Source organism: Perissodus microlepis, chromosome 19 (genome assembly GCF_051167445.1).
Source record: "Perissodus microlepis isolate ML-2025 ecotype Zambia chromosome 19, ASM5116744v1, whole genome shotgun sequence".
Classification (NCBI taxonomy): Eukaryota; Metazoa; Chordata; class Actinopteri; order Cichliformes; family Cichlidae; genus Perissodus; species Perissodus microlepis.
The window spans coordinates 917,555-939,453 of NC_140479.1; the positions used below are offsets into that span (position 1 = coordinate 917,555).

The 21,899-nt window shown below is 44.1% G+C and overlaps 1 protein-coding gene across 2 annotated transcripts in view; it reads right to left on the minus strand.

Moving 5' to 3' along the window:
• syne3 (spectrin repeat containing, nuclear envelope family member 3) overlaps positions 1-21,899 on the minus strand; it is a 56,311-nt gene that overhangs the window by 13,893 nt on the left and 20,519 nt on the right. For both annotated transcript variants that reach the window (XM_084914132.1, XM_084914131.1), the window contains exons 8-14: positions 21,180-21,354; positions 19,175-19,357; positions 18,454-18,597; positions 16,266-16,400; positions 12,636-12,797; positions 1,490-1,662; positions 304-790 (exon numbers count right to left, since the gene is read on the minus strand). In XM_084914132.1, the coding sequence (XP_084770258.1) occupies positions 304-790; positions 1,490-1,662; positions 12,636-12,797; positions 16,266-16,400; positions 18,454-18,597; positions 19,175-19,357; positions 21,180-21,354 (1,459 nt within the window). The remainder of the gene's footprint in view (positions 1-303; positions 791-1,489; positions 1,663-12,635; positions 12,798-16,265; positions 16,401-18,453; positions 18,598-19,174; positions 19,358-21,179; positions 21,355-21,899) is intronic.

Sequence of the window (21,899 nt, forward strand, 5' to 3'; positions counted from 1 at the left end):
TGCATTGACGGTTTTGGTTATGTAGTTATGGAACATCCATCCATCCTCTGCTTATCCTTGTCAGAGTTGTGGAGGGCTGGAGCCTATCCTAGCTTTCTTAGGCCGAGAGGCAGGGTACACCCCTGGACAGTTTGCCAGTCCGCCGCAGGGCCAGTTATGGAGCATCTAGTGCTCCATAACGGATATAGTGCACTGATACTTGGGCACTATAGTAGCATACAAAACATAACAATATCGGAGTAACTTATCCAGGAAGTTGCTGTAAGTTATCTTGGTAGAAAATAAACTCCTGCACAACAGTACCATTGAGTATTGAACTGCTGTTGCTGATGCTTTCTTGGCTGAGGGTCTTCTGATCTCTCCCACTCCTCCTCCTGAGATGAGGCATCCCCCTGCTTCTGTGCTGTCATCTCCAGAGCTAATCATTGGCGGCTGAGGATAGCTGGCCTGTGTAAATAATACTGCTTCCTCTCCGTCTTCTGCCAAGACACTGCTGTTACCTCCTATTGGCTTGTCATTGGAGACTCCCTGCTCGTGGCCAGAGAAATCTACTTCATCTGTTTTGAAGGTCAGTGCACTTCCCTTGACTGTACTTGACGAAATAGGATTTTCAACATCTGGTTCAGCCAATATGTGGTAAGCTCCTTGGCCCTGGTTCCACCCTTCCTGGCCAGTCATTAATGCCTCCTCCTCCCCTATCATTGCCTCCGACTTTCCTCCAAGTGCACGCATAGAGCCAGACGTCTTGACAAAGTCAGACTCTCTCTGCTCTTTGGAACTGTTCAACAACCTGAAAGACAAAGAAATCCAGGTTTCATGTTGTCGTAACTCGTCAGTGGTACCAGTGGACAGAAACGTTCATGTCAAACCTCGGTGCCTACTTTAAATACAAAACCTGATTTCTTGGTTGTTTTTATATATATTAAAAAACAACATTTAGGAAACAGATCTGTCAGAGTGAGCCAAACCTAACTGTTTGCCATCCTTTTCCCAAAATTTATGCCGCGGGGACGGTCTTTCGTAGTTTAGAGAGATTAAATCTAATATAAGACACTGAAAACATTTAGAGCATTAAGAAACAAAAAACAACAAAAAATAAGCAGCAAATATTTGAGCAGACATCTACATCCAGCTAAGACGGAGAAACAAAAGCTACAGATACTGGTGCCATCAGTTACTAAACAAATAACAATGCTGTCTTTGTACTCTTTTAGGTAAACTGAGGGTTTGGAGACATTTCTGCAAACAGCCTTGCGGAACTGGTTGATAGGACGGGTTTGTTGAAACACATTTATAATTAAAAAATGTGTCTATGAAGGACTCAAGCAGCAGCTAGTGCTGCTAAGATGTGTCCTTTTGGTATAGACACAAGGCCAGAGTGATAAAGGAAAACCAGCTAGGAGCAGTATTGTGATAACACCACACACTGTGATAGTACCACACACTAAGCTAGGCTGAAAAAAGGAACTGCTGTGTGCTTTTCTTGTACCTGTGCAGATTCAGACTCATTTCGTACAGGGCCAACCAAGAGTCTTTTAGACGCTTCATGTCTCCAAGAATATGGACCTGCCCCTCCTCAGAAGTCTTCTTTAAAACTCCCTGACCCTGAATATCCACCTGCTGCAGCTGGAGCTCCTTCTCTGGGAACTCTCCCAGTGCTCTCTGGAAAAAGGGAAAGAAGTACTTATACATAGTGGACAAACTAGACAAAATATCTTTTTGTCTTAGCACTAAAGCCACAGTATCTTCTTTTATTCCACTTGCTTCAGTGATGCATGTCTCATTTTTATCAGTGATACAAAGTCAAATAAAATACCAATGTATTCCATCCATATTCCATAATGCTACTCTGCTCATGAGTAAAGCTTTGTCCACATTGGTAGCGATTTCCTCATTGCACATCTCTTTCAGCAGAGCTCGTTAACAATTGGACAGCTGCCCAAGTAACCCTCTAATACATTTACTATCAGCCCACAACTATCTGGTTGTTGGGTTGCTGTGAATCACTTCCTTTGTGGATGCAGCTGAAACTCACTCCCATTACCACTGGGACCACTGTTACCTTCACCCTCCACATCTTCTCTGAGCTCTTAGTAATTCTCAAGCTTCTTATGTTCCTTCTTCCTGATGTTGCTGTCATTCGGTATCGCTACATTGATCACTACGGCCGTCTTCTTCTGCTTGTCTACCACCACTATGTCCAGTTGGTTAGCCGTCACCAGTTTGTCCGTCTGTATCTGGAAGTCCCACAGGATCTTAGCTCGGTCATTCTCCACCATCCTAGTGCGCGTCTCCCATTTGCACCTCGGGACTCGGCACAGATGTTTCTTCTCACTTGGTTATGGCGTTCCATGTATGCCCTGCCTGCTAGCATCTTGCACCCTGCTGTTATGTGCTGGATTGTCTCAGGGGCATCTTTACACAGCCTGCACCTGGGGTCTTGCCTGGTGTGGTAGACTCCACCCTCTAAGGATCTTGTAATTAGCGCTTGTTCTTGTGCTGCCGTGATTAGTGCCTCTGTGCTGTCTTTCAGTCCAGCTTTATCCAACCACTGGTAGGATTTATGGATGCCACCTTCCTCTATCTGCTGGTGGTACATACCATGCAGGGTCCTGTCCTTCCATGATGGTTCCTCCTCTTTCTTGGGTTTCTGCTGCCTGAGTACTCAGCACCCGTTGTTTGGGATCTTCCTAATGTATTCGTGGATGTTCGTTGTCTTATCCTCGACTGTGGTGCTGACACTCACTAGTCCCTAGCCTCCTTCCTTCCACTTAGCATACAGCCTCAGGACGCTGGACTTGGGGTGAAACCCCTCCATGCATGGTAAGGAGCTTTCTTGTCTTGATGTCAGTAGCTTCTATCTCCTCCTTTGGCCAGCTTATTACCCCAGCAGGGTACCTGATCACGGGCAGGCCGTAGGTGTTGATAGCCCAGATCTTGTTCTTACCGTTCAGCTGACTCAGGACTTGCCTGACCCTCTGCAGGTACGTGGTGGTTGCAGCTTTCTAGCCTGTGGGATCCCCAGGTACTTGTAGCTGTCTTCTATGTCTGCACAAGTTTCCTCAGCCAGTAGGCGTGTACCATGTCAGGGCCTGGTGCTGTCTAACTCTTATAAATGGACTGGTTCTTATATAGCGCTTTATACAACTTGTGCATTCACCCATTCGCACGAGCACATGTTTTGTGCTTGTGCACATTTTTTGTGCTTGTGCAAATGTGCTTTCTAGCTAACATTCACATGTCATCACAAATCATCTAATAGATCTTCTGAGGGTACTTCGGTTAAGGAGGATCCAGGTTTCAAGCTTCGATATGATCCTATCCTTCAGGTCAGTTTCTCTCGCACCCAACAATCCTTCTTCTGTCATGCTTGGGGCTTGGCACATAGATATGTCAGTACATATATCTCTATCTTTCAGCTGGACTGAAAGACAGCACAGAGGCACTAATCATGGCAGCACAATAACAAGCTCTGAGCAGAAGATTCATTGAGGCTGAGGTCTATCATACCAGGCAAGACCCCAGGTGCAGGCTGTGTAAAGATGATGTTATTCTTCTGGAAGAAGTCCCTTGTCCTGCGGGCATTGTGTACTGTAGCATTGCCCTGTTGAAAAACCTAGCCATTACCACACAGACGAGGGCCCTCAGTCATGTGGGACGCTCTCTGCAACATCTGGACATAGCAAAGATTCATCATAATCAAATCAAATCAAAATTTATTTCTGTAGCACATAATAAACAAAACAAAGTTGACCAAAGCGCTTCACAGTCGGTCAGAGCAATAGCATAAGACAGAATAAAAGAAACCGTTAAAAGGAGGGCAGGAAACAATATGAACAATATGCGTAAAAACAAAACAAAACACATAACTAGCCACTGTTATGATCCAATGTTGTCAGTGTTTGTTTTATGCGTGATTCCTCCCACCAGAGGATTGTCTTTTGGTTGGTTTTCATTGGTGTAGGAAAGCATAGGGACCATTAGGGAGTTTTGTTTGTTATTTTTGGCATTGCTCACTGCTGAAGCAAATAAATGGCTGCTTAGCACTTTAAAAGATATTACTGTTTGTGTTCTTTCTTGGGTGGTGCGTGAGTGGGACCAATTTCTTTTTGCGTTCAATGCACGGCGAGACTAAGAACGTCACATGAATTGGGGGGCTCATCCATTTTTTTTGTCTCGTCGGGTTGACTTGGAGCGTGAGCTTGTTCGTTCTTTGTTTGTTGCCATTGTCGCGGGTAGGTTACCAGTGTCCTTTGTTGGCTCTGTTTTTCTGGTTGGCAGTTTTATCTTGTGTGGGGGTATGTGTTAGTATGGAATTTAAATTGGAGGATTTCACTTTAAGTCCAAATGAGGAAAAGTTGAACAGATGTAAAAAGGATGACCTCATTCTTATTGCCAGTTTCTTTGATGTGACTGTGCCATTGAATGCAAAGAAAAAAAGAGCTGAAAGAGCTCCTGTGTGTTAAACTGCATGAAAGGGGGTTGTTTGGTGAGCCAGCTCCTGTGGAAGGAGTTGAGCTTGGAGCTGTTGCTGGTATTCCTGCCCCACTGAAAAATCTCCCTCCTCAAACTGGCCCTTCTGCGGAAGAGCTGCAGTTAACACTGCGCATAAAGGAGGTTGAGTTAAAAAAGCAGCAGTTGGAGGTGGAAGCCATGCACTTAAGGGTGAGGGCTCTGGAGATAGAGAGGGGAGCCGCTGTATCTGCCAGTCCTCCTACACCTCGGTCATCCCCGCAGTCACCATCCCCGCAGTCGCCATCCCCGCAGTCACCATCCTCGCAGTCGCCATCCCCGCAGTCGCCATCCCCGCAGTCACCATCCTCGCAGTCACCACCTCCGCAGTCACCATCCTCGCAGTCGCCACCTCCGCAGTCGCCACCTCCGCAGTCGCCACCCCCGCAGTCGCCACCTCCGCAGTCGCCATCCCCGCAGTCACCAATCCCCGCAGTCACCATCCTCCCAGTCACCATCCTCACAGTCACCATCCTCGCAGTCGCCATCCCCGCAGTCGCCATCCCCGCAGTCGCCATCCCCGCAGTCACCATCCTCGCAGTCGCCACCTCCGCAGTCACCAATCCCCGCAGTCACCATCCTCGCAGTCACCACCTCCGCAGTCGCCATCCCTGCAGTCACCAAACCCCGCAGTCACCATCCTCGCAGTCACCACCTCCGCAGTCACCATCCTCGCAGTCACCATCCTCGCAGTCACCACCTCTGCAGTCACCATCCTCGCAGTCACCATCCTCGCAGTCACCACCTCCGCAGTCGCCACCCCCGCAGTCACCACCTCCGCAGTCACCACCTCCGCAGTCACCATCCCCGCAGTCACCATCCCCGCAGTCACCACCTCCGCAGTCACCATCCCCGCAGTCACCATCCCCGCAGTCACCATCCCCGCCAGTCACCACCTCCGCAGTCACCATCCCCGCAGTCACCATCCCGTAAGCCAGAAGACAGCTTTGATGTAAGTAGGCACATCAAATTAGTCCCAGCATTTAGAGAAACTGAGGTAGACTCTTATTTCACAGCGTTTGAGTGCATTGCAGGTGCACTACACTGGCCAAAGAATGTATGGTCTCTTTTACTTCAGTGCAAATTGGTGGGGAAAGCTCAAGAGGTATGCACAGCTCTTTCACGTGAGGACAGTTTGGACTATGACGTTGTCCTGCGTGCATACGAGCTTGTGCCAGAGGTTTATAGGCAAACATTTAGGAATATGAAAAAATCTGCCACCCAGACTTATGTGGAGTTTGCCAGAGAAAAGAAAACTCTGTTCGATAAAATGGTGTCACGCTACCAAAGTAAAAACCTTAGATGACTTGCGTGAGCTGGTGTTGTTGGAAAAGTTCAAAAGTCAACTCCCAGAAAAAGCGATAACCTACTTAAACGAACAGAAGGTTACAACCCTTGCCGCTGCTGCTGTACAGGCTGATGAGTTTGCGCTGACACACAAAAGTGTGTTTACACCTCCTATTCACAACACACCAGGTTCAGTTAGCCCAAAAAACAGGTCTCCAAAGAACACCCGTCGTACCACCACCGCATCCACTGAAAATAGAGAGTGTTATTATTGCCATGAGCAGGGACACCTCATTGCTGCTTGTTCCGTTCTCAAAAGGAACAGTCCGGGAAGGGTGAATCTCCTTCCCCAATAAACCTTCTACAGACCAAACTTCATGTCTTAGAAGGTGTGACTGTAATTCGAAGTGATAAAGTAGATAAAGAGTTCAAGCCTTGTGTGTCAGAAGGTTTTGTTTCATTATTGGGAGAAGAAAAGAGGATTCCTGTCAGTATTTTGCGTGACACTGGTGCAAAACAGTCGCTCATTCGTGAGTGTCTTACCGTTCTCAGCTCAATCCTATTGCGGTGCCGATGTGTTAGCGTGGGGAGTTAGAATGTGTGTAATGCGTGTGCCTTTGCACTTTGTGCAGCTCTCGTCTCAGTTTGTGTCGGGTGAAGTTAAACTTGGTGAGCGACCCCAGTTACCGGCTGCAGGCATTGACATCATCCTTGGAAACGATCTAGCTGGCTGCAAGGTTTTTCCGTTGCCTGAGGTAGTCGAAACACCAGTTACAGACAACAGTGGTTTTGATCTTGTCGCACCAAACTCTGTTCCTTTGTTTCCTGTGTGTGCTGTGACACGTGCGCAGGCAAGCAAACATGGAGACTTGGTGGCTCTTAGCGACTCTTTCCTGAGTGATTCAGATCCAACAAGCGCACCACCCGACTGTGAAAGTACCCGTTTCAGTAGAGCTTCAGCCTGATGAGGAAGCTATGACACTCTCAGTAGATAAAGAGAAATGATGAAAGCTTGTCATCCTGTTGGGCTTATGTGAAGGAACCTGGGAAATCTGCATCTTACCTCATTGAAGATGGTGTGCTGATGCGCTACTGGACTCCCAGTTCTGGCTGCACCCATGAGGGAGTGCAGCAAATTGTTGTTCCGCAGTCATTCCGTTCCCAGGTCCTAAGCTTAGCACATGACCACATCATGTCCAGTTACTTGGGAATCACAAAAACATACAACCGTATCCTCCGTTACTTCTTCTGGCCTGGTCTTAAATCTGATGTAGTAAAATTCTGCCGCTCGTGCCGTACATGTCAGCCTGTAGGTAAACCTAATCAGGTGATTCCTGTCGCACCGTTGCAACCCATTCCAGTCGTTGGAGAATCATTTGAGCATGTTATTGTTAATTGTGTTGGTCCTCTTCCAAAAACAAAATCCGGAAACCAATACCTCCTCACCATGATGTGCACTGCCACCCGTTATCCTGAGGCCATTCCGTTGCGCTCATTAAAAACCCGTGGGATTGTGAAAGCACTTGTTAAGTTCGTTTCTACCTTTGGACTGCCTAAACGCATCCAAACAGATCAGGGCAAAGTCATGACAGAGCTCGGTGTTAACCATCACACTTCCAGTGCGTATCACCCGGAGAGCCAGGGTGCCTTAGAAAGGTTCCACCAAACTCTGAAAAACATGCTTCGCAAATTTTGCTCTGAGTCAAGCCGTGAGTGGGATGAGGAGTTGCCACTACTGTTGTTCGCCGTCAGGGAGACGTGCCAGGAGTCTTTGGGGTTCAGTCCAGCTGATTTCGTTTTTGGCCACACTGTGCGCCTTCCGCTATGTCTTTTGAAAGAGAAATTTCTCTGAGATAGGCATCGTCCAAGAGAAAACATTCTGGACTATGTTAGTTTGTTTAGAGAGAGGCTGCACAATGCCTGCAATTTTGCTCGTGACGCGCTAGCAAAGGCTCAGGTCAGAATGAAAACCAATTTTGATAAAAAGTCTGTAGCACAAATGTTCCAGTCAGGTGATCACGTGCTGTTTTTCTTGCCTGTCGTTGGTTCTCCCCTGCAGGCAAAGTTTTCCGGCCCGTATGTCATTGAGCGCAAACTGAGTGAAACCGATTATGTTGTGTTAACCCCTGACCGTAAGAAGAAAAGTCGCGTCTGTCACATCAACATGCTGAAGGAGTATGTTGGCCGTGAACGCTCTGGTCCGTCGCTTGCTGTGTCACCTATTGTGTCGGTGTCTCTCAACCCTCATATAGTCCCTGCGATGATGGGTGGGATGACAGGCACAGCTCTGTTTCCGGTGCGTGTCTGAGGAACTCTGAAATCTTGGCTGACTTGGATATCTATTTAACACATCTATCTGATCCTACCAAATCTGATGTCCGTGAGCTCATTAACAATTACCCAACTCTTATTGGTGATATCCCAACTCAAACGCACGTGCTAAGTCACAATATTGATGTGGGTGACCACAAACCATTAAAGCAACATACCTACAGAGTAAATCCCACTAAGCGTGCCATAATGCAGCAAGTAGTCCAGTATCTTCTTGACCACGGTTTTGCCCTTCCCAGTAATAGCTCTTGGAGCTCACCATCACTGCTCGTTCCGAAACCCAATCAAACCTCCCGTTTCTGTAACGACTACCGAAAAGTAAATGCTGTTACAAAACCAGACTCTTTCTGACTCCCACGCATGGATGACCTGGTCGACCGTGTGGGTTCAGCAACCTTCGTGACCAAGCTTGACCTCCTAAAGGCATACTGGCAAGTTCCGTTAACTAAACATGCGTCTGAAATCACCGCCTTTGTTTTGCCAGTCCAAAGTCACCATTCGTGTGGCCAGAGACATGTCAGTTTGCTTTCGAACCTGCCACAGCTCTCCTTTGCAGTGCTCCTGTGCTGGTCGCCCCTGATTTCACACGTCCGTTCAAGCTTGAGGTGGACGCCAGTGCTTTGGGGGCTGATGCAGTGCTTCTACAGGAGGATGAACATGGCATTGACCATGCAGTCTGTTTCTTTTCCAAAAAATTCCTAAAACACCAATTACATTACAGCACGATTGAAAAGGAAGCCTTAGCCTTATTGCCAGCCTTGCAGCACTTTGAAGTGTACCTTGGGTCCAGTCCCCTTCCAACCGTCGTGTTCTCTGACCACAACCCTCTCCAGTTCCTAACTCGGATGCAGAACAGCAACTAGCACCTTATGCGTTGGTCCCTACTCCTCCAGGACTTCAACATTGAAATCCGGTACAAAAAGGGCTTAGGGAATGTCATGTCTGATGCCCTCTCTAGGTCATGAATCAAACATTTCATTAGGGGTTAAATGTTTGATTTTTGGGTGGGGGGAAATGTTATGATCCAACGTTGTCAGTGTTTGTTTTATGTGTGATTCCTCCCACCAGAGGATGGCTGTGGGGTTTTTTTTTTCTTAGGGGGTGGACACCTGGGCGTGCCTGCTGAGTAGTTGGGTGGAGTCTCTTCTTGTCCTGAGATTGGTTGATTGGTTGATCACCCCAGTATTTAACCACCAAATGACAGCCACCTGGCCCCCTCTCTCCTAGCCTCCACCATCCAACAAAGGACCTGTGATTTTGATTTGTTTGCGTCTTTGCCCATTGATTTGCAAGTATAACCAAGTACAACCTTTTTGTGTGTGTGTCTGGCGTTAGAACCTTAATCTTGTAAATAGCTGTAAATAGATTTGTAAAGTAGCAATTGCGGGGGGTTTTTCACCTTCTACAGTGGGGCAAAAAAGTATTTAGTCAGCCACCGATTGTGCAAGTTCCCCCACCTAAAATGATGACAGAGGTCAGTAATTTGCACCAGAGGTACACTCCAACTGTGAGAGACAGAATGTGAAAAAAAAAAAATCCATGAATCCACATGGTAGGATTTGTAAAGAATTTATTCGTAAATCAGGGTGGAAAATAAGTATTTGGTCAATAACAAAAATACAACTCAATACTTTGTAACATAACCTTTGTTGGCAATAACAGAGGTCAAACGTTTACTATAGGTCTTTACCAGGTTTGCACACACAGTAGCTGGTATTTTGGCCCATTCCTCCATGCAGATCTTCTCGAGAGCAGTGATGTTTTGGGGCTGTCGCCGAGCAACACGGACTTTCAACTCCCACCACAGATTTTCTATGGGGTTGAGGTCTGGAGACTGGCTAGGCCACTCCAGGACTTTCAAATGCTTCTTACGGAGCCACTCCTTTGTTGCCCGGGCGGTGTGTTTTGGATCATTGTCATGTTGGAAGACCCAGCCTCGTTTCATCTTCAAAGTTCTCACTGATGGAAGGAGGTTTTGGCTCAAAATCTCACGATACATGGCCCCATTCATTCTGTCCTTAACACGGATCAGTCGTCCTGTCCCCTTGGCAGAAAAACAGCCCCATAGCATGATGTTTCCACCCCCATGCTTCACAGTAGGTATGGTGTTCTTGGGATGCAACTCAGTATTCTTCTTCCTCCAAACACGACGAGTTGAGTTTATACCAGAAAGTTCTACTTTGGTTTCATCTGACCACATGACATTCTCCCAATCCTCTGCTGTATCATCCATGTGCTCTCTGGCAAACTTCAGACGGGCCTGGACATGCACTGGCTTCAGCAGCGGAACACGTCTGGCACTGCGGGATTTGATTCCCTGCCGTTGTAGTGTGTTACTGATGGTGGCCTTTGTTACTGTGGTCCCAGCTCTCTGCAGGTCATTCACCAGGTCCCCCCGTGTGGTTCTGGGATCTTTGCTCACCGTTCTCATGATCATTTTGACCCCACGGGATGAGATCTTGCGTGGAGCCCCAGATCGAGGGAGATTATCAGTGGTCTTGTATGTCTTCCATTTTCTGATGATTGCTCCCACAGTTGATTTTTTCACACCAAGCTGCTTGCCTATTGTAGATTCACTCTTCCCAGTCTGGTGCAGGTCTACAATACTTTTCCTGGTGTCCTTCGAAAGCTCTTTGGTCTTGGCCATGGCGGAGTTTGGAGTCTGACTGTTTGAGGCTGTGGACAGGTGTCTTTTATACAGATGATGAGTTCAAACAGGTGCCATTCATACAGGTAACGAGTGGGGGACAGAAAAGCTTCTTACAGAAGACGTTACAGGTCTGTGAGAGCCAGAGATTTTCCTTGTTTGAGGTGACCAAATACTTATTTTCCACCCTGTAAAGAATTTATTCGTAAATCAGGGTGGAAAATAAGTATTTGGTCACCTCAAACAAGGAAAATCTCTGGCTCTCACAGACCTGTAACGTCTTCTGTAAGAAGCTTTTCTGTCCCCCACTCGTTACCTGTATGAATGGCACCTGTTTGAACTCATCATCTGTATAAAAGACACCTGTCCACAGCCTCAAACAGTCAGACTCCAAACTCCGCCATGGCCAAGACCAAAGAGCTTTCGAAGGACACCAGGAAAAGTATTGTAGACCTGCACCAGACTGGGAAGAGTGAATCTACAATAGGCAAGCAGCTTGGTGTGAAAAAATCAACTGTGGGAGCAATCATCAGAAAATGGAAGACATACAAGACCACTGATAATCTCCCTCGATCTGGGGCTCCACGCAAGATCTCATCCCGTGGGGTCAAAATGATCATGAGAACGGTGAGCAAAGATCCCAGAACCACACGGGGGGACCTGGTGAATGACCTGCAGAGAGCTGGGACCACAGTAACAAAGGCCACCATCAGTAACACACTACAACGGCAGGGAATCAAATCCCGCAGTGCCAGACGTGTTCCGCTGCTGAAGCCAGTGCATGTCCAGGCCCGTCTGAAGTTTGCCAGAGAGCACATGGATGATACAGCAGAGGATTGGGAGAATGTCATGTGGTCAGATGAAACCAAAGTAGAACTTTCTGGTATAAACTCAACTCGTCGTGTTTGGAGGAAGAAGAATACTGAGTTGCATCCCAAGAACACCATACCTACTGTGAAGCATGGGGGTGGAAACATCATGCTATGGGGCTGTTTTTCTGCCAAGGGGACAGGACGACTGATCCGTGTTAAGGACAGAATGAATGGGGCCATGTATCGTGAGATTTTGAGCCAAAACCTCCTTCCATCAGTGAGAACTTTGAAGATGAAACGAGGCTGGGTCTTCCAACATGACAATGATCCAAAACACACCGCCCGGGCAACAAAGGAGTGGCTCCGTAAGAAGCATTTGAAAGTCCTGGAGTGGCCTAGCCAGTCTCCAGACCTCAACCCCATAGAAAATCTGTGGTGGGAGTTGAAAGTCCGTGTTGCTCGGCGACAGCCCCAAAACATCACTGCTCTCGAGAAGATCTGCATGGAGGAATGGGCCAAAATACCAGCTACTGTGTGTGCAAACCTGGTAAAGACCTATAGTAAACGTTTGACCTCTGTTATTGCCAACAAAGGTTATGTTACAAAGTATTGAGTTGTATTTTTGTTATTGACCAAATACTTATTTTCCACCCTGATTTACGAATAAATTCTTTACAAATCCTACCATGTGGATTCATGGATTTTTTTTTTTCACATTCTGTCTCTCACAGTTGGAGTGTACCTCTGGTGCAAATTACTGACCTCTGTCATCATTTTAAGTGGGGGAACTTGCACAATCGGTGGCTGACTAAATACTTTTTTGCCCCACTGTATATATTGTCCACTGGAGCAGCCTAGTAGGTGTGAGAAGCCATTTTTGTTGATTACGTTTTCTCCTGTTTTTCGTTTAAAAAGTTAGGTATGTGAATTGTCCTATATCTATCTATCTATCTATCTATCTATCTATCTATCTATCTATCTATCTATCTATCTATCTATCTAATTGTTTTTAGCACATCCAGTGTAACTGGCAAACACACACAGACCTCAGCTTCATGCCGGCGCCCCTCTATGCTCCACTCTCCTGTTGGGCTGTGGAAGGACATCAGCTTCTGCTTCATGATCATCAGCCACTTCTCGATGTTTAGAAGGCTGTCGTGGAACCTCTCATGTTCTGCAACAATTTTGTCACTCTCATCTACCTTTGCCTGTACATAAAAGAAAAAAACAACTTAGAATCCATGCAGTGCAGGATTCTTTTGGCTGAAAAGATTTAAAAAAAAAAAGATAAAAAAGAAAAGGTCAGGAAAGAAGAAACATGCATCATGGAAAGTAGCTTAGTAGTAGCTACGTAGAAGCTTAAAACTATTGCAGTGTAAGTAAGGGAGGATTCAGTGTCACCTGAAAGAAGTTTTGTCAAAAAGGAACATTTTAAGCATAATCTTAAAAGAAGACAGGGTGTCTGTCTCCTGAATCCAAACTGTGAACTGGTTCGACAGATGAGGGGCCTGAAAGCTGAACGCTCTACCACCCATTCTACTTTTAAATACTCCAGGAACAACAAGTACACCAGCAGTCTGATACCGAAATGCTCTACTGGGATACTATGAGGTCTTCAAGAGAAGATGATAATTCTAGGACATTCAAGGACATATGCTCTCTCTTTCTAGTCTTTGTCTGTACTCACTGCAGCATTTTGGATCAAATGGAGGCTTTGTGGAGTTTTTAGGACATCCTAAATACTGAATTACAATACTCCAGCCTAGAAGTAATAAATGCATGAACTAGTTTTGCAGGATCACTCTGAGACAGGATGTTTCTAATTTTAGAGATATTGTGCAAATGTAAGAAAGCAATCCTAAATATTTGTTTTATATACATTCAAGAACATATGTTAAAAAGTCCTCCTGCCCGGGCATGCGGTACCTGCATGGGAGGAGCATAATTCCCACAGGGGCCAATAGCCAGAGTCCATCCTTGATGCAACAATTGCAGGCAAGTTATGGATCTGAACGGAAGTGGACTAATGCTGGCAAGTGTGCGTTCATAGAAACAGTCACATTGGGAACATATTTTATTTCAGTTGCATTTAATATACCCATGTGGACAGCTGTTATTATTAGCTGTGTGTCAGCAGCTATACTGTCGAAGCAAAGTAGGTAGTAGCCTGGCTTCACAGGCTACTCCTCATTTCTAAGTTGTTTTCAGCTGTTGTGGAGAGTTAATGTTCACAAAGATTTTCCCTGATGTAGTTTCTGTGCTAGCACACGAACCTGTTTTTGCTAAGAACCCCTGTGTAAGCATAACGGCATTTGAGTGAGCAATTGTGTCGAGGGTGGTGTCGAGTCACAAATGAGAGAATTAGCCTAACTTGACTATGATTCTGTGTTTATTCATCCTGTTATGTCGTTATGATAATCCTTTTGTGGTATCCGTTTCTGTCCATGCATAATTTGGTATGGTGTTCTCTGTAATACTGAATGTGAGAGATGCTGAACCACTGAAAGAGATGTTTATGTTATTTCTTATTTGTATTAATTTCAGAACCACATCGTTGTAAATAAAGTTCTTCAACGCTGTGACATTATTCCACATCTCTGACTGGACCTTATTACCAGGGAACAGTACAGAACCACGTTAGCTTACTAGTGTGTCTGCTATGACAACATATGCTGGTCAAGAACTTAGAAGTACTACTGAAAGTTACGCTAATGCATCCAGAGTAAGCATCTGATTAGATACAATGTTTCTAAGATGTTTAGGACAGAGTACAGTAACAGTTAATTGAGAAAGATCAATTGGAGAAAGAGTCTAAATAAATATCAGTGGTATGGAAAAAAGCTGTACTAGGGATGTTCCTAGCGACTGCGTAACATTTAGGAAAATAATTTACTGGCACTGGGCATCAATTAAACATTTAACAGTTAGATTAAACGACTAGTAAGTCTATACGGATATGGGCTGTTGTCAACAGCAAAGATTAGTCGGCTAACATAATGTTATGTTTGTGAGATTATTGTTCCCCTCTAATAGTTAGAGCTTTAATCTCAAGAAATTAATGAAGTCATTACTACTTAAGGTTAAAACAATGCTTGGCTCAACAGAGGTCTCCCTTTTTGTCAGCCTGGCTACAGAGCTGAAGAGAAACCTAGGCTTGTTCTTATCTTCTTCAATCAGTGATGAATAGTAAGATGTTCTAGCCTTTTTTTTCTTTTTAAAAACAGAGCAACAAAGTGTTTTTCCAGGCTAAATGAAGACCTTCGAAATCAGTGAAATGCCATTTCCTCTCCAGCTTATGAGTTATTTGCTTTAAGGTGCAGGTTTGTTATTAAGTACTTCTGATTGAAGGCTCTTTTTCAGAGGAGCCAGAGGAAATTCTTAACACAATAATCAACCTCTGTGAACAGAGTTGGTGTAGCTGCTCTGCACTGTCAGCACATGGTACTGAAGGAAATAACAGTGGAGGACTTATATCCTTAAACTTTGTTACAGCACTTTCAGAAAGACATCTACTGTGATGAAAAGTATTTCTCACTGCTGTGTAATCCGTTATTGTAAAATGAAATGCTATCAGAAACAGATAAGACAAAACAGGATTTTGGGAGAAAACTGAGGTGTGTGAGGAAACACTGTTAAATGTTCAAATGTTCCAACTCCAGAACAAGATGTACAGCAGTGTGGTTTAAGTGGTGGGTGGGTTCCTTTACATTGCCAATTGTGTCTGTAATAATAGATCTGCATGGATGTTAAAATTACCAACAATAATTAATTTTTCCTGCTGAGCAATAAATCACATAAAAAGTCAGAGAAATCAGACAGATGACAACACCTAACACAGTTTTTTCTCTGCAGAGCATACCCCCAGCTCTCCATGTTACCTTCCACCTGCTCTGACTACAGATCACAATACTGTCTGCAAACATCACAGTCCACAGAGACTCATCCATCAACCTGTCCATCACCATAACAAGCAAGAAGGGGCTGTGAGCAGATCAGTGATGCAAACACTCCCACATTCAACCTATCTGTCACCGCTACAACACACCTCACCACTGTCTCATTATTCTCCCATATTTCTCTGCCACTCCTGACATCGTCATGCGCCACACATCCTATCATATCCCTTTTCTAGATCCACAAAGACATAGTGAAGCGCCTCCAGACTTTATTTATACGTCTCCATCAACACTCTCAAAGCAAAGATCACATCTGTGTTTCTCTTTCTCAGCATGAAGCCATACTGCTGCTCACTGATCATCACCTCTCCTTTTTAAATCTAGCTTCAACAACTCTATCGCATCTTCATGGTATGGCTCATCAGCGTTATCCTTCAGTAGTTACTACAGCTCTGCACATCTTCCTTATTTCGTTTTCTGGTTCTTCCGGCACTGTCACCCGAGAAGGAGACGTTGCAGACCATCTCTCCCTTCTGTAATCATTGGAAATGTGTGAGACTTGCTGTTCATGGGCTTGAATCAAAAACAATCTTGCCTGCTGCCAAGATAAAAGTGTTTTGGATGGTTGAGGTCATGGTGGGTACTTATCTCGTTATTCAACATGATCATATTACTTCAGGGTCACAGATAATCTAACTCCAGCAGAAGTAAAGTACCCAGTTCCAGGGGAGTATTAGGAAAAATGGGCTATTCACACTTCTTATATGAACGTCCCCTCACCGTGACTGCAATGTGCAGATGTTTCCATTCATCACAGAGTTTCTCAAACTGATTCCTGTTGGTCTGACTGGAGGAGACCAGAGTCTCAAGTGCCATGACCTGGGCTTCATAGTCTTCTACATCCTTTAGGATGACCTGGAGACACAAAAGCAAGTGTGCACATGAAAAATAAATAAATACAATTTTGTACACATCTAAACTTCAACTGAAGTGAACTTCAGTTTCACTAAGGGAAGAGGTACAGGCAAGATCAGACATTCACAGTCTGAAACATTCAAGATAACCAAAAGACTAATCACCTTTTCATAAAGCCCTCCAGCAGTACACAACAAACTTTATCAGCCTTTGTAACAACTGGTCAAATAAAATAATGCAATTATTGACTATTTAAAGATGTATTATAAGAATCCAGCTGCCCTTATAGTCTCTTGGTTCATCATGTTGAATGCTTACCATATGGAAACTACAGTGTTGCTTCATTGCAGTCCTCGCCCTGAGACGAGCACTACATCATTCTCCTTAGTAATACTGGGATTTTGATGAAACAGTGTACAGCTTCACTGAACTGAAACACAGCGTGTCATAATAACAGTACTTCACTAACACACAGCAGTGACGGTGAATAATATTAAGTGTCTTATATATATTGTACAGATCAACTGTTAGAAAGAGATGTTAGGTTTTCATCAAATAATTTGTAGTAATGCAGCTGTCCTCTGAGAAATCCTGCACTCAGTCCACAGGACCTCACACAGTCCCCAGCAGTTTCTATCACAACAGTTATACTAACACTATTTCTCCTGCCTTTTATTTATCGGAACTGTTGATGTTTTCAGAGGAAAACACAAACTGAAAACCAGCAATTACACTGCTGCATTACTGTGATACATACATTACTCCTTTATCAGGTCAGCTAGTTTTTGAGCTGATCATTTGCACTGCTCTCGGCTGAATGCTGCTTATAACTGAAATAAACTAGCTGCATTCGTATGTTAATTAGTGCACTATTAGGTAACCCTGCAAATGCAGCATCAGGCTAATATACATTTTCCTGCCAGCTGGCCCCAAGTAAAAAAACAACAGCAATACTACTATTACTACTAATAATAATACTAATAATAATAAATATATAAATAAACAATAATTCTAAAGGCTGACAATACAACGACCTGAAACCTAAATCGTACAGAAGCTTAAGCACACTTTAATTGGTTAAAATACATCAGAATTTTGGTTTACTGCGCTTGTATAAAGCTACGTTCTTCATGGAAGGCAACAATTTGACAAGAAGCACATTTTGTTACAGTTCATTGTTAACATGTGCCTTTAACAGGCCATCAGTAAGTTCTGGCATGAAAAATGCAGCTATGATTAACATTTATATTTGGATGATCTTCTCTACTTTGCCAATCATTCATCATCTCCTTATAGAGTCATCTCTTCTGCTTCTATAAACCGTCTGCTGAAGGAAGCACTAAAGCTCCTTTTTCAGTATTTGGAGAATATCAATAGCCTTTCTCATGGCCAGCACACACGCGTTACTTCACCTTCCCGAGAGAAACAGACTATTTGAACAGAACTTCTGATGACGAGAAAGGCATTAAAAGCAGTGGACGACATATTTCATTTGCTTTTGGAATTGAGAGCAATGATAAGAATTTCATTTTCAGAGTGAAATGTTGCTTCAGACGAGTGATTTTTGGAACCTTACGGGACTGAAAAACTTAAATGAGGCAACTGAATGAAATAATATGAACAGACAGCGTTTCCTGACATTGACGGACTAACTCATATTTAAAGGGTTTACACTTTACAGCGTGACTCTTCATGTCAACTGAAATTAAATAAGCAAATACAATACAGTCCAACTTTCAGCATACTTGGACAAACACGGTCCAACTATGTACCAGCAATGATGAGAACATTTTTGAGGAATGCAAAGAGCGACATGGCTTTGGACCTGGCCTTCAAACCAGCCAGATCTCTGATTGAGCACTGAGAGTGCGACAGGCCAGATGCCAAACAGGATACAGACGATCTATTCCAAGTGCTGTCCATGCCCATACAGGTCACAGCTGTTTTGTCAGCTTAGAAAGACACAGTCATAGAAGACGAGTCAAATTATAGGCAAGTGGATTTATGGTGTGGCTGGTTAAAGACCCAAAGTCTGGCGGGTGAAAAAACTCACCCCAAACTGGTCTGACTGGCTTTTTTTGGCGAGAATGTCAGGCTGTAGACCATCAGCTGTCATCAGTCTGCCTTTGACACTGGACAACTTTGAGCACATCAGCTTGTAGGTGTCAGTGAAGTCCTTGGTTCTTGAAATGAATGCCTGTGAGAAGGAAAAAGTCACCTGCATGTACTTACTAGAATGCATTTATGCACCGTTAGTAAATGCATCTGATGATTTCAGTTTCTAAACTGTGACAGCTCACATGTGTTGCACAAAATCTAATGAGTGACGTTGTTGTTACACTGCAGTAAATCCTGCAGGCCTGCAGTAAATACGATTGTAAAGCGAGACAGAAGGGCATTCACCAAGACAATCTTGTCTGTTCACTGACACGAACTAATTACAAAACAGTTGCCAGGTTACTTATTGTTCCATAGTCTGATATCAAAAGGCAAACCCGTGACTGTTATGGAGCCTCTGAAAATATTTACTGATTTGATAGTCACGTTCTCTTTTAGACTGTCTCTTGGACAACTCCGCCCTCTTTTCTCTTCGCTCTCTGTAAGCATTTCTTGTCAAACATGACCTGTTAATGATTTCAGGATCAGTTTAAAAGTCCAAAAAGTTTGTCTTGGTCTTTTCTTTAAGCCTGAGGGATGCGGTAAAGCTTTGAATAGACTGACACTCAAACCTAAGACAAAACAAAGCTGAGTGGATGGCGCCAACATGCTCATACCTGTAGCCTGCTCTTCCTCTGCTGCAGCTGAACATGCAACAGTTCTCTGTTCCTCATGGCAGTGCTCAGTTCGCTCTGCAGTCCATCAGACCTCTCAGGACCAAACACAGAGTCTAGCAGGTCCCCTTTCACTTCCAGCAGGCTGAAGCGCTCCTGCAGCTGCACACTTTCCTTCAGGAGACACTAGCGCCGAGAGTAGAAAAGAACATATTCACACGTCTCATTCCTGAACTTTTTAGTCAGCACCCTGGACAGATTGCCAGTCTGTCACAGGGCAATTTAGAATCATCGATTAACCTAACCCAACTAACTGCACGTTTGGACCATGGGAAGAAGCCGGAGTACCTGGAGAGAACCCACTCAAACTCCATGTGCCAAACTTACATAGAGTTGCATAGATGCACATGGATGGTGGAGTCAAACTGAGGACCTTTTTGCTGTGAGGCCACTGTGCTGCCCAGCTAGCATTATACAGCTTCTCAAAGTCCACATATTTACATGAACATTCAAATGAAACTCTAAAAATTATTTCTATGCAGACTTTCACACAGAACTTTTCACTGAGAAGTTTGACTGTCCTACAGTGCAGAGTTACGTAACTCAAAACTTCCCAAAGTGAAGAAAGCTAACCAGCTATGATACAATGATCTTATGAATACAAACAAGCACATCAGGATGACCAAAGTGCAGCAGACAATAGAATCTTATCTTCCCACCGAGGTCTTTGTAGAATGTAGAACGAACTGGGTTGAAACCTTTCTATGCGAGTGTTCATGTTCTCCCTGTGCCTGCATGCCTTTTCTCCGTTTGTGCTCAGTTTTTCCCTACAGTCTGAAGACATGCATGTCAGTAGGGCTGGGCCATATCATACCGTTCACGGTAATACCGGTGTAATGTTGGGCAACGATAGGAAAATGACATATCGCGATAGAACATGGGTAAAACGCGCATGCGCAGTGCCTTTGTTTACATACGAACATGGCGGCGACGGAGAATGAGAAGAGCGAAAGCGGATCGTTGAATGAAACAGATGAACCTGAACTGGTTTGTAAAAATGCTGCAGCTTCAGTGGTGGAACTGGTTTAGCTTTACCGTCAGATACACAACAAAGCGCTATTTTTGGTAGAGCATGCTAGCGGGCCGTCGTTATTACCGTGTTGTTTGGAAAATACGGCACACTTAAAATCAATCCTTTGATTTTTCTGAAAGTCGACAGAGCCCCTTATAATCCCGTGTGCCTGATGTATGAATCCTGGTTGTGTTTACTGACCTCGAAACGATTTTATGTGCACGGCGCTCGAAAATCTGTCAGATGTTTCAGTACGACTTTGCTAAGCTATGAAGCCGCACCGCTTGATGGATTGTCGGAGCATTACTGCTGTCGTAGGCGGAGCCTCGCGGAGTGATACGTACTGTGCTTCAACATAATGTTACCGTATTGTGTGTGTATAACCTCTTTTTAAGTGTTGTGGATATTATACATGGTTATGCTGAGGATGTGTCGGCCAGTTTCCACTGGAAATGCCTTTTGGTTAAACTGTCAGCGAGGAATTTGCACTGTTACATTTTTATATAACTTTAATGCACATAAAAAACAGCTGCTTGTTTAAGTGAAAATACATTGATGGGTTTTTTGCACTAATAAAGTTGTGGAGTTGTAAAGTATTTTGTCTCGTGTCAATTATATCGTCAGTTATATCGTTATCGCAAATTTTCAAATGTATATGGTGATAAATTTTTTTGGTCATATCGCCCTGCTCTACATGTCAGGTTAAAGAGCTGATTCTAAATTGGTAGCAGGTGTTGATAGCACGTTTTGAAAGCCCATCTGACCTCCCAACCTGTATGATTGTGTCTGCTCCGTTTGTGTTAAGCTAGTATGAAAGTTTTTCTTGGTTGCACCAAACAATTCAAATTGCAGGGGTTAACATACACAAATTTACAAAGGTGAGGAATTTTTCTATATGAGCAAAAAGTCCTTCTAAAGATAATTCATTTGTTTTACCTCAATCTTCTGGACTAACATGGCAACATGGGAGAAGTCTGTGACCTCAGCAGAAGTTTCCAACACCTGAGAAACCGTATCTTTCCATTGGTCGTAGACCAGTAGCGGGTCTTGGAGGATGTTTCTCAGTCCCAACTCAGACTCTGAACACAGTCTAGTTGCTCGACATTTCACACTGAAACACAACACGTAAGAAATGTACAACTACAATTTGAAAAGAAGTTTCCCAGAAGCCCTAAGGTGTTATGATTTATCCTTACAGTAAATAAACAGAGTCAGATTTTGCAGCTAATAAGTTCCACATTCCTGCTGGTAGTTCCATATTTCTCCCTAGATTGAGAGCTACTGCTGGTGACACATCAGTGAAGATACACTACCAGTCACAGACACAGCTTCTAATTTAATAGGAAGACAGGAAATTTCACAAATGAACCCTGACAAGGCACAGTGGTGAAGTAAAAACGATTTCAGGTGACTACATCATGAAGCTCAACGAGAGAAGGCCGAGGATTTGCAGAGCTGCCAACAAAGCAAAGGGTGGATACTTTAAGGAATCTGAAATATAAGACATATATAAAGGTTTTATCCATAACTCCATATATGCTTCATATATATTATATTTGCCTTCAGTATGTATCTACAATGTAGAAAAGTAGTAAAAACATTAAATGAGAAGGTGTGTCCAAACTTTTGACTGGTAGTGTATGTCATGCAAATGTG